The sequence below is a fragment of the Zootoca vivipara genome, chromosome 3, assembly GCF_965207765.1.
Source record: "Zootoca vivipara chromosome 3, rZooViv2.hap1.1, whole genome shotgun sequence".
Classification (NCBI taxonomy): domain Eukaryota; kingdom Metazoa; phylum Chordata; class Lepidosauria; order Squamata; family Lacertidae; genus Zootoca; species Zootoca vivipara.
In genome coordinates, this window is record NC_142586.1 from 3,900,949 (window position 1) to 3,913,372 (window position 12,424).

The 12,424-nt window shown below is 42.5% G+C and overlaps 1 protein-coding gene across 5 annotated transcripts in view; it reads right to left on the reverse strand.

Annotated features, from left to right (window-relative positions):
* The window catches only part of CYP39A1 (cytochrome P450 family 39 subfamily A member 1), a 35,237-nt gene that overhangs the window by 5,465 nt on the left and 17,348 nt on the right, over positions 1-12,424 (reverse strand). For 4 of the 5 annotated variants that reach the window (XM_035110315.3, XM_088665504.1, XM_088665505.1 and 1 more), the window contains 5 exons: positions 11,576-11,674; positions 9,293-9,383; positions 7,429-7,562; positions 6,746-6,841; positions 550-638 (listed from right to left, as the gene is read on the reverse strand). In XM_035110315.3, coding sequence (XP_034966206.1) covers positions 550-638; positions 6,746-6,841; positions 7,429-7,562; positions 9,293-9,383; positions 11,576-11,674 — 509 coding nt within the window. Of the gene's footprint in view, positions 1-549; positions 639-4,196; positions 4,279-6,745; positions 6,842-7,428; positions 7,563-9,292; positions 9,384-11,575; positions 11,675-12,424 lie in introns of those variants that run through there. The other variant, XM_060272338.2, reaches the window with a different exon arrangement.

Sequence of the window (12,424 nt, forward strand, 5' to 3'; positions counted from 1 at the left end):
CATTGTGACCAAATATTGAAATAAGTATATAGTGGTACCTCGGTTTACGAACTTAATCTGTTCCATAACTCCGTTCTTAAACCGAAACTGTTCTTAAACCGAGGCGCGCTTTCCCTAATGAAGCCTCCCGCCGCTGATGGCCTTCCACCATTTGGATTCCATTCTTAAACCGAGGTAAAGTTCACAAACCGGGTTTTGCAGAGTTCGTAAACCGGACCGTTCGTAAACAGGACGGTTCTTAAATCGAGATACCACTGTATGGAGCAACTGAAATTAACTTTACACAGCTTAAGAAGGTGGCAAGGAAACCGTAAATTCAGAGAAACTGCAAGACATTCCTACATCCCACATTATGCAGCATTGCCTTTACCATTCAAATTGGGAATACCTCCATCAAGCCAAAATAGCTTGTAGCAATAATAAACTTTTCAATCCTTTTTGAAAAAAGAAAATCATCTGTGAAGCTTTGTTGTTAAGAGGGAATGGAGTTATAGAAGTAGAGTCACTCTCTAAAGAGTTTAAGAAATAAACTCCAGTTGTTTTACTGACCTTCCCGGACACTGGTGTGTTCCTCCTCCAAAAGCCACAAAACCTTCCAAGGAAACATTTTTCTCTAAATTTGCTTCTTTCCAACGATCCTGTGTGATGAAAATTCCCTTTCTCAAAATCAACTTTGTGGTAAATAAGCTTAATAACAAACATGACCTTCTATTTGGCTAATCATGGAGTAAGAAGCTACTTTGTGAGTTTATTTTAAACATTCATAAATTCTAGATCTGGAAGAGAGATGGTAGGGAAGGTTAAAGTGCCGCAAGTGCTCAAAAGCTTCTCTTAGAATCCCTAGAATCCTTGTGATAGTAATGTAAACAGGAACTTGGCCTGCATTTGAATAAGAGGTGTGCTTTCAACACCCATGGTTGTGGTTATTTTTTAAATAATTCTCCTTTCCCCAGTGCTTTCCTCAGTACAAGCTATTATGGCAGTACAAGCTGTTATGACCTTTAGCCATGCCTAAGGAGAAGCATTCAAGTTCCTCTATGGTAGGCAAGTCCAACCTCAAGTACCAGTAGGCTGCAATCTACCAACAAGTATCAAAAACTGGCAGTGATCTACCACCCTCCAAAGTCATTTAAGTTTATTAAATATGAACAAGTACCTGAACAAGTGAGAAAAGTCAAACTATATTTTTTATATTAGTTTGCACAGATCTGAGGAACCAGCTTCTCTCTCTCTCTTAACTCTTTCCCTTCCGAGTTGCTTCCTTCCTTGCTCCATGATTCTCCTCCCCCCCCCCGCCTCCCCCCCCCAGCATCCTCACTCTCTCCCTCCACCTCAGTCTTTCTGCTTCTGGAGCTTTTTGTTTCGAGTTCAATCATGTTATTGCCCCCACCCCTAAGTTAGTACCCCGCAGGAACACCCCCCCACACACACATCCCAGCCCCCCCACATACCCCACTACTGGAGCTCTACCACCACCACCCCCCCCCCCACACACACAGAGCGCAGTGCAGAGCAGGCGTCAGGGAAGGAAGGCAAGCCTGCTTCCATGGCTGGAGGAGGAGGAGCTCAGGCTTGCATGAGACTGACGGTAGCCTGCGATTGACAAAAACCAGTCAGCGATTCCCAAGTCGATCGTGATCAACGTGTTGGAAATGCCTGCTCCATGGGAATTATTTCCACACAGAAAGCCAATGCCTTGTAGCGATTCATGTTGGACTACGACCTGGAAGACCAGTGTTCAAATTCCCATGAAGCTCCCTGGCTCCCTTGGGCCAGTCCTGGTGTGGTGGGTGACCCTTGCTCCAAAAAACATGGTCAAAATTAAAGGGTCCAGGAGTTCAGACCAGACCAAATTTCATAAAATCATACACAGACTTTACTAAAACAAAAACGCTATGAGAGAGAGAAACTCCAAATAGCTCAAAAGGTAAGAAAACAACAAACTTAGAATCATAGAGCTGGAAGAGACCACAAGGGCCATCCAGTCCAACCCCCTGCCAAGCAGGAAACACCATCAAAGCATTCCTGACAGATGGCTGTCAAGCCTCCTCTTAAAGCCCTCCAAAGAAGGAGACTCCACCACACTTCTTGGCAACAAATTCCACTGTCGAACAGCTCTTACTGTCAGGAAGTTCTTCCTAATGTTTAGGTGGAATCTTCTTTCTTGTAACTTATCCAGCTAATTAACATAAACACACTTAAATCTCAGTAGGCTGAGCAACAGAACAAGATGCTGTCAAAAGCCCAACCTTTGTTTGGCTGGCTGCTGAAAGCTCCCACCAATCCAGGTTTTATGGGGACTTAGACCTCTTCTACCCAATTACCTTGTGACACCAGCCTTGAAGCCTTAACGGGAGACAGCTGTATTTAAGCTCATTATTTTTCAGGTTCTAACTCATTTCCATATAATTTATTAAAAAATAATCTTTAAATTAGTTTTCCAATATACCCTCAATAACAGCCAAATTATAATAATAACAATTATTTCCCAAATTATACAATTATCAAAGTGCCAATCAACCTCCAATTAATACATTTTAGTTAAAGTGGCTCCCCGCATGGTGGTTTGGGTGCATTTCCGATCCTGTATCACTGTGTCCCATAATCTTAATTGTCAGTTACATTTCAGTTATAATAATAATCCCTGAGTCAACAGCTACATAATTAATGGTTTCCATTTGTGATGTTATAATACATAAATTTATAAAGTTTCAAGTGAAGAACTCAAACTATCTTTATTCTGCCCTGTGTGTGAAAGCCAGGGGCGTACCCAGCACCCGGCAGGTTAGGGCTCCTGCCCCCCTCTAGAAGCAATAAAATAAAAATAAAATAAACACCCGACACGGCAGCTTGCCGACCAGCTCCCTGAAAAGCAGCTCCTGCCCCTCCCTCCCCGTCTGACTGTCGGGCAAGGCAGCGGCTCGAGTCGGGAGAAGCAGCCTCGGCAAAGCTGCTGTTCTCCCTTCGGCTCCTTCCCTATCTCGCAGCCCCAGCGGGGCTCCTTCCCTCCCAGCAAAGTGGCTTCCCCTCCCCCTCCCCACCCGGCAAGGCAGAGGCTGGAGTTGTGAGCAGCAGCCTCAGCAAAGCTGTTCCTCTCCCTCCCTGACTCGCTGTCAAACTGAAGGAGGTTTTCCTGCAAGCTCTTCCTTCCTTCTTCAACCCTCCTTTTTAGTTCACTTTGGTCTGGCAAATTGTGAAAATTATTACTGTATGATAAATGGCCTCAAAAGTTTTGCTTTTTAAAATATCTTTTTTGCAGCAGCTCCTCCTGTGCCCAGCCCATTGCTGTTCGTTTGAGCTCAACAGCCACATAAAGAAGGAGCTGTGAGCTCAAATCCAATTCACACCCCAAGTAGATTTGCCTGGGGGCAGGGATTTAATTTGCATCTTGCAAATCCCTGACATTCTTTTGTTTCAAAGGAAGAACCTGTGTATTTCAGTTCTTCACCTCAAAGAAATGCAAGCCCCTCTCTTGAGCTGGTTTAGGTATCCAAAGCTTGCCAAATTATAGCAAACTGTTATTGTCCTTTCTTAAGTGCTCCTCTGGTTCCTGGTTTATGCTTTCTGGGCTGTAGCTCAGTATAGATCAACTGCCTTGCATTGCCTTAGGACGGTTCAGTTGCAGGCATGTCCAGGTAGAGTCAGAAACTCTGGAAAGCTGCTGCCAGTCAGTGTAGACAATACTAAACAAGACTGACCAATTGACTTAGTATAAAGCAACTATAAACAAGCAGCTAAGCAGTTTACATTAAATAATAGGATGAATGGTTGACTCAGTGGATCATGTACCTGTGAGTACCATATTTGCAGTTTATCAGGTAGTAATTGACAGCATGTACACGGAACAAAACTGAAAGGCTATGTTGCTGAAGGTTGGGTCTATGAGAGCATACTTATTGCTATGGCAGCAAAGCACATTATTGGCGGGGCGGGGGAGTGACCAATATGATCCAGGGGTTGGAGCAATTCCCCTATGAGGAAATGTTACAAAACCTGGGGCATTATAACTTTTAGAAAAAAGGCAAGTAATTGGGGGTGGGAATGAGAGATTTTTATCCTTCTCATAATACTAGAACCAGGGAATATCCAATTAAGTGGATGTGAAATTCAATCTATTTCAGCATTTTAACTTTTTGTACATTTTAAAGTGGGGGGGGGAATCAAGTTTTGTAAGAACAGAAGGCACCTCACCTATCAAGTCTTTGCTGGAGAGAAAATATGTCTGAAGATCTGCATATGACCTTCTCCACCTGCCCCCCCTTCTTATTTCTCTTCTTCCTAGGAGGGGTGAGGGGTTAAAATTAGGAGCTGGGTTTGATTTGATCACTGGCAGTTTATTAATCTTTAAATCCTACCTAAGATAAAATGAATCAGCCCTATAGATAGGTATAGATAGATCCCCAGCCAAGCTCTCCTGGGCAGCCCCATTGCCACTGCAGAGCACTCCTTCAGCTCACCAGGTCTCACCTGGTGAATGGGGCTTGGGCTAGAGGGTGGTTTGGCAGGGCACATACCAAACTTTCTGTGGGATGGCCGCCCCTGGAGCCCTTTCCAGTGACTGCCACAGAGAAGCCTGTTTGTATATTTCTTGGAGTATTTAAATCATAGGATCACAGAACTAGATGGTTGGAAGGGACCCCCGAGGGTCCTCTAGACCAACCCCCTCCAGTGCAGGAATCACAGCACAAGCATCTCTCCCAAAACAAGTTTGCTCTATCTTTCCTGTGAACAGCCCTTCAGATACAACAGAATCATTCACATAGTTGGAAGGGAACCACCAGGATCATCTAGTCCAACCCCCTGCAATGCAGGAATATTTTGCCCAACATGGGGCTTGAAACCACAACATTAAGAGTCTCATGCTTTACTGACTAAGGTTTGTTTATGTTTCCTGTTTTATTTTCCCAAGCAGAGATAATGTGTAAGCGTGGTGTCAGCTCCCTAAAAAAAGGTCAGTTTCACCTGGGCTCCGTAGCCCCGCCCACATTCCCACTTTGTGGCCCCTCCCCTCCCGTGTCTTGGCCCCGCCCCTGAATGACCATGGCTTGCCCCCCCTAGTTTTGATCCTGGGTACACCCCTGGTGAAAGCTGTTATATCCATGGATATTTCTTCTGTCCATCTATGGTGTTGTCTCTTTCACTTCCCAGCTGTTGTTTTCTCCCGTCATGGCTTTGGGAGGAACTGAATCTCCAAGTTTCTCATGGGTTTTATCTTAATGAAGGGAATCGCAGGGATAAGCCGGGGGTGGGGGAGGAGGGGGGAATCACAGGAATAAGGTGGGGGGAGGGGCAGGATACGTCATGGATCGGAACAGGGTGGGGGGAAATCACAGGGATGACCCACAGCAACGCGTGGCAGGGCCAGTTAGTTCCAAATAAATTTCGTAAGATCCTTTTTCCATTGCTTGAAATTACCAGATCCTATTCCAAGAATTGGTAGCATTTGAAATAAAAATAACATTTTAGCTAGGACATTCATTTTAATGGCAGCAATTCTCCCTAATAAAGATAATTTTAGCCTATACCAAACATCTAAATCTTTCTTGATCTCTTTCCACATTTTTATATAATTATCTTTAAATAAATTATTTGTATTATTAGTAATCCAGATGCCTAAATATTTCATTTTATTCACTACCTTCAATCCCACCTCCTTCTGTAAATTATCAATTTCTTCCTCAGATAAATTTTTAGGTGATATATTAGTTTTATTCCTGTTCAGATCAAATCCTGCCAATCTCCCAAATTCTGATATTTTATTCGAAGCTTTAGGTATGCTCGCCAATGGTTCCTCCACCGTCATTAAAACATCATCCACAAATGCTTTTGTTTTTTGGACGCTCCTGCCAATTGTAATTCCTTTAATATTTTCATCCCTCCTTTTCCATCACATGCCGGTACTTTAAAGCCAATTAAAGATCCAATTAAATGGAGAACCTGCTTTCCCCTGCTTGAACCTCCCCTCTGCCCCAGAGGGCAGAGGAGAGCTAGCATCATGAATCGTGGGCGTAGCCGGAAACTGAGAACCTCTGCTTCTTAACAGCAGCTTAGGAGGGTTTTTGCCAGGAAATATTTTTGCACTCAGTGCCTCCTTATCTCAATGAAGACCATTGATCATTCCCCCATGTCTCTTATTTAAGGATTTTTTCCTCCCACCACTAAGTCTGCATGCTGTTTGCTCCATTTGGTCCTTGACATTTGGGTGATCATCTTCAGCTCTTGATAGACTTCTACCTTCCGGACCATGTCTCCTTCTCCCACATAAGTCAGTTTAAAGCCCTCCTGATGAGGTTTTTGAGTTTCATGGCAAAAACATTCCTCCCAACCCTTGTGAGGTGCAGCCCATCACTTGCCAGAAGTCCATCTTCAAGAAACTGCAGACCGTGATCTAAGAATCCAAACCGTTCCTTCTTGCACAATTTGCGAAGCCAGTTGTTCACTTCCCCTATTTTCCCTCTCTCCCTGTGCCACGTCTTCTGTCATCCTTGTTTTTTGTTCGCCAACGATCCCCCACTGTCATGGGGGCTGCCTCCATTAAGGCAGGTGGGATCGGAAGCCCCTAACCCAGTCCCATAAACCAGTCTTAAAGGGGCGATGTCACCACACACGGCCACTCAGCCTAACCTTCCTCACAGGGTTGCTTAAGTTTTTTAGAGGCAAAGGTGGGAGAAAAATGCAACAAACAAACAAACACATCAGCTAGTAAGAAAAGAGAAAAACGAACAGCCCCCATGCAATAACTTACTGGTTTAAAAGTATTGGGCTCAGGAAAATATTTGGGGTTTCTATGAATCCAATATGGAGACAAGGCCAACAGGTCACCAGCAGGGATAACAAAATTCTAAAAGCAGAAGAACATGCTCTTAATAATAATAATAACAATAATAATAATAATATTTATTCATTTATTTATTCTTTCTCCACCCATCTGGCTGGGTTTCCCCAGCTACTCTAGGTGGCTTCCAACAAAATATTAAAAATACAATAAAACATCAAACATTAAAAACTTTCCTAAACAGGGCTGCCTAATGCACAACTTCAAGCTCTTTTTCAACAAAGCCAGTCATTTATAAACATATTTATTTCACAAGAACACAGCAGATAATCCTGTCTGTATGAGGTCACTAATAAAGTGATGCACTTAGGTAATAATTGATTGTTAGCCAGACCCTAAACACGAAGATGTACTGTATTTGCTAGTTTTTATCTATGGTGCCTTCATTGGAGTAGAATCTCACATAAATTTCAGCATCCCTCATCTTCAAGACAGTGAAACAGGCTGGAGGGGTGTCATTTGCACTAAATAGATGACTTGACATGAATTTCTATGTGTATCTGTATGTTTCATACATTCAACAACATATTCATTTTAAAGATTATTGAATGAAGAACCGTGGTACACTATTACCGTCATTAACAAAACCTTACTTGAATTGTCATTGGAGCGATCACTTTCTTGATGATGGCACCTGGTGCCCTTAATCGTATTGTTTCCAAAATACACCACTTGATAAATGGGAAATTTTTTAGGTCATCTTCAGATAACTGGATGTTATCTTTACCTGCAAAAGTCATATACATTATTGTGGTTACTGAAACACTGCAAGCTTTCTTTATGTGAATTCACAGCCATGCAAGAGTGGGAACTCTTAATGAGAGCAGTAGAACTCAGGTTAAGTATGCAATCATACCTCTGGTTGCGTCTGCTTCAGCTTGCGTATTTTCAGGTTAAGTACGCGGCAGACCCAGAAGTGTTTACTTCTGGGTTCTGCCACGCGTGCATGCCCAGAAGCATTCTGCACACTTTGAGCGTGCCCAGAAGAGCTCTATCAGCGCTTTGCACATGCTCAAAAGTGCCACTCTGGATACGTACTTTTCGGGGTGAGAATGGCACCCCGGAACGGATCAGGTACATATCCAGAGGTACCACTGTAATGAGAGAAAGATGGTATTACTACCATCGAATTTTGGTGTAGTTACAAATGTTAAAACAGTTGAAACGATATTGATTCACTCTCCTCTCTGGCACCCCTACCATATCAAATCAAAGGCCCTATAATCTTACTCAACAAGTGGGTTGTAAACTGCAGTAGAGAAGTGAGCCTTGTTTGCTTGCTTAGAAAGTGCAAGGCAGTGTTAGGTGGGTGCCTTTGGCAGACCAGCACTTAGTTCATTTGGAGCAGGGAATTTGGCAACCATAACAGGCACCCTTCTCCTTTTTTACCCACTGTGGGTTTCACTCATTTGACATGACAAGGATTCAGGCATTTCAACTCACAATAAATAAATCAACAAATTTGTTAGTTCCCAAAAATACAATGAGTTCATGACAAGAGTTTGTATCTTATCTCCTTGGCAGCTTCCCTCATGCTTGGCAGGAAAATTCCATTGTTCAAGATAGCAGAACAAGTCATTGGTTTATAGTGTTAGAAAGTACCATATTTTTCCGTGTATAACACTAGGGTTTTTTACCCAAAAATTAGGTTTGAAATTGGGACTTGTCTTATACACGGGTAGTGCTGAGGGGTGTTTTCTTAATTTGGAGTCCCCAAAAGTAGGGGGCGTCTTATACATGGAAAAATATGGTATATTCATCACAGGTGCTACTGTATTACACTCCCTACACTCTTCAGTCTAGAAGATATAATTTCTGGCACCTGTTACTTCTTGTAGCAGTAGGGACCTTTTATGTCTTAGTTTAGAGTTGTGAATAGATTACAATATTCATAATTAATGCTGCCACGCACCCAAATAATTTTGTTTCTCTCTCTTTTCTTGCAATAAAAGAAAGACCTACATTCTTGGGTTACACACAAACTATTCAGACCCATTCAAGAACAGTGCCTGGTTCATCTCTACCAAAAGTTCCCCTTCCTCTCAAGGTGTGTTTGAAGGGATACTTGGGTGACAGGTTCACACACAAGGTTTTCCAATAGACATGTATGTTTAATAATAGGCAGGATTTGACATTTCTTCACAAGCGTATTCTTCTGGCCAATTCCCATGTGATTAAAAAAAACTAAGAGATGTGCATAGATTAATCCCAGTTGGAACATAAGTGTAGTTATACAACTGTCTACTTCAATATCAAGATGTACCTGGGGCATATGTCTCAACACTAAAACAATAAGCATCTTGTGATCCTCAAATTGCATCCAAGACCAATTCACTGCTTACTGCTATGTCTAAATTAATTTGGTGAAATCCTTCAGATCAATGCCTATGGTATACATCACATAGATGCTGTTCCAAACAGTTCCGATGTCATTGTAAGGCATTTAGGCATATTTACCTGCTTTTCTATAAACCGGTTCTAGTTCATCCATGACTTTTTTGTAAACAGGAGGTTGAGACAGAATAAATGCAAGTGTCCAGAATGAAACCTAAAGAAAGAGGAAATGGTCATAGAATGACCTGAGGAAATTACCCATTAACCCATAGAATTTGTTGTCACTGTGAGTGCTGACAGCCACAACCTCAGATCATGTCTTTAAAGTGGGATTGGACAAATTCGCATGGAATGGGTTTATCAATGGTTCCTAGTCTTGGTGGCTAACTTGGTATATTCAGAGGTACCCAGTCTCTGATTATCAGCTGCTAAGACCCTCATGTCCTTTTAGTGGGCTTTCAGGAGCACCTTATTGTACACTAGGAGACTAGACAGGCAGGGCTCCTCTTCTTCTCTTCCTAATGATTAAGCAGTATGTACGAGATCTAGCCAAATATAATTTTTATTAGACTTGACTGTTTTTGCTTCAATATCTGAAACCGGAATGCATAGGACCTAAAATCTGTGGGAGATCTGCAAACAATGCTCATAAGTAGATGAAGGGGGTAAAGTCCACAAAGTTCTAATTGCTAGAATAGACTCGCTGATCTCACATCCCCTTTGAACAGTCTCCTTAGGGAGGTGGTGGACTCTGGTTCCTTGCAGGTTTTTAAGCAGAGATTGAATGGCCATCTGCCATGGATGCTTTAGAATCCTGAGCTGCAAAGGGTTGGACTAAATGGCCCCTGGGGCACCTTCCAACTCTACAATTCTATGATTCTATGATTCTATGACATGCCTCATCTTAGCTACTTGCTGTTTTTTTCTTAAATGTTAAATATAATTAATATCTCTTCTTAACAATATACAGCCATAACATTGCATAACTGTGGTTGGATTACATATTTAAACTTTGCTTCTAGTCCCAGAGCTCCTTTTTGGCTGGCTCCCTGTGTACAGCGGGAAGAGAAGCTGACTCTGGTATGTCCCCTTTCTCACAAACGGGCAGTCATTTGCTTTTCTACACAAGGAAGGGGAGATAATAGAATCATTGGGGGGGGGGGACTTGACACAGGGCTGCTGTTTTCAATGTGTGTTCAGAATAATGCCTAGCCTCTAAAACCTGCTAAGGCATTGTGCGTAATATTCTTAATGGTTCTGAGATGAAATGTTCATGTGTCATGTTACGATGGGATTCAGAACCTTTTGCTACTGAATCAATCTCTCCTGCAAATTTTGCCTCAGATGAAGGGGAGGAAGAACCCCAAAGGATAGTGCTTCCTTTATTCCCCGCTCTTAAGAATATTTTCTTGACAGCATCCTCAGATACCTATGGATTCTCCTCAAAAACTGCCACCTAATCCAGAAATCCCACCTTAGTGAGACCCAGAGAAAGAAGTAGCAATACCAGAATGTCTGCCTCACATACAGAAGCAGAGTGCTGCCCCTTTAATGGAGGATGGCAGTATCAGAGTCATGATTTGTGAGGCCCTGTGCACAGCCCATTTTTGTGGGGCAGGGCTGAATGTGACTAAGTAATATTTCGGGGTGAATGAGATGATACTGATTCTGCCTTTGCACTGTGCTCACCCCTCCCCAGACAACTCAGGAACAATTTTTGCTGTAAGCCAAGCAGAGGGGGATAATAATAATAATAATAATAATAATAATAATAATAATAATAATAATGCCTCTGAATTAGGTGGAAGCTTCTTGGGGTGACAGTTGCCACCACTCCCCCTCTTTCCATTTGTGTCCCATGATAACTGCCCAGGCAACTCCTTCCCTCCAGAAAGGTAGAGAGGAGTTAAAATCATAGCCAACTGGATTTGAAAGCCCTTCCAACCCCAGCAAGTGCTCTTTGTCTGCAGAGTGAGAAGTGTTACACTTGTCTCTGCTTGCATCACACTGGCGACCCCAACTTAGAAGGTTGCTTAATAGCTTTCTTTCTATAATGACGAGAGACTTACTCTTTTAAAAAATGCAACCTCAGAGTCTGGGGCCCTGGCTGCGGGCATGGGCCCTGGTGCAATTATTCTGATTTCCTGGTGTTCAAACAAATCACCTTATCAATCACATTCCTGACTTCACTCATTGGCTATAAACATCAACACAGGAGCAGCTAGCCCAGGTCATTTGAAAGAAAATACATAGAAATTCCACATTGTTTCATAACTTACTTTCTTGAAGGGCTAGAGACTTACTTTTCTAAGAAACTGAAGGCTCAGAGAATTGCCTGCCAGTGGCTCCTTGATTCACTTTACTCACTGAAGCATGAAGGAAGCATACTTCCTGTCTCATACTTACAGGAATTGCATTGGCTTGAGATGCCCAAAGGAGTAAGAGGCCATAATTAGCACTGAAGGTCTTTCCTTGCAAAGTGTCTAGGAGATGTTGCCATAGTGTCTGTTAAAAACAAAAGAACACAGACCAAATAAAAATAGCATTCACATGGGGTAACAAGTCATTCTCACAGAGCAGCCATTTTTTACTTTGAACCCAAGCTATTTCTATAACAAGCTGACTTACAACAGCCACTGGCTATTGAGTGCTTTTTATTTTAAATTTTGTAGAATTGTAGAATCCTAGAGTTGGAAGGGACCCTGAGGATCATCTAGTCCAACTCCCTGCAATGCAGGAATAGGCAGCTGTCCCATACAGGTATCGAACCTGCAACCGGGGCATTATCAACACCATGCTCTAACCAATTTATATGAAATTTTAATGACAATCTTTCCTCCCTGTGAAAGAGGCTATTTTAATGCCTCTTTCACTGGGAAGGTGAGAGAAATTTCATGGGGCAGGGGATGAGGAGGAACATGTGTGTGTGGCTCTTTCCCCATACACTGCAAGTTTTACTATGGAAGAGGTGGCCCTGCCTCCTCTTGCAGTGGTGTGAGGCTCTGCACACACACAGGCTTTCTTCCTTACAACATTTTCTAGAATGCCCAAGTGAGCACACTACCTTCAGGTACAGATGATGGGGAAAGATACAAAAGTGTCAAATCTGTTGCCTCGTGCTAGCTGGTATTTCCCCATGCTCAGCAGGTAAGGATGGAGGACAAATTCAATTTCATTTGGATTTTAATGTGAGTCCTACCTGATTCACATTTTAAGAAACAATAGCCAAACCAAAACACAGCTAACCTTCAGATT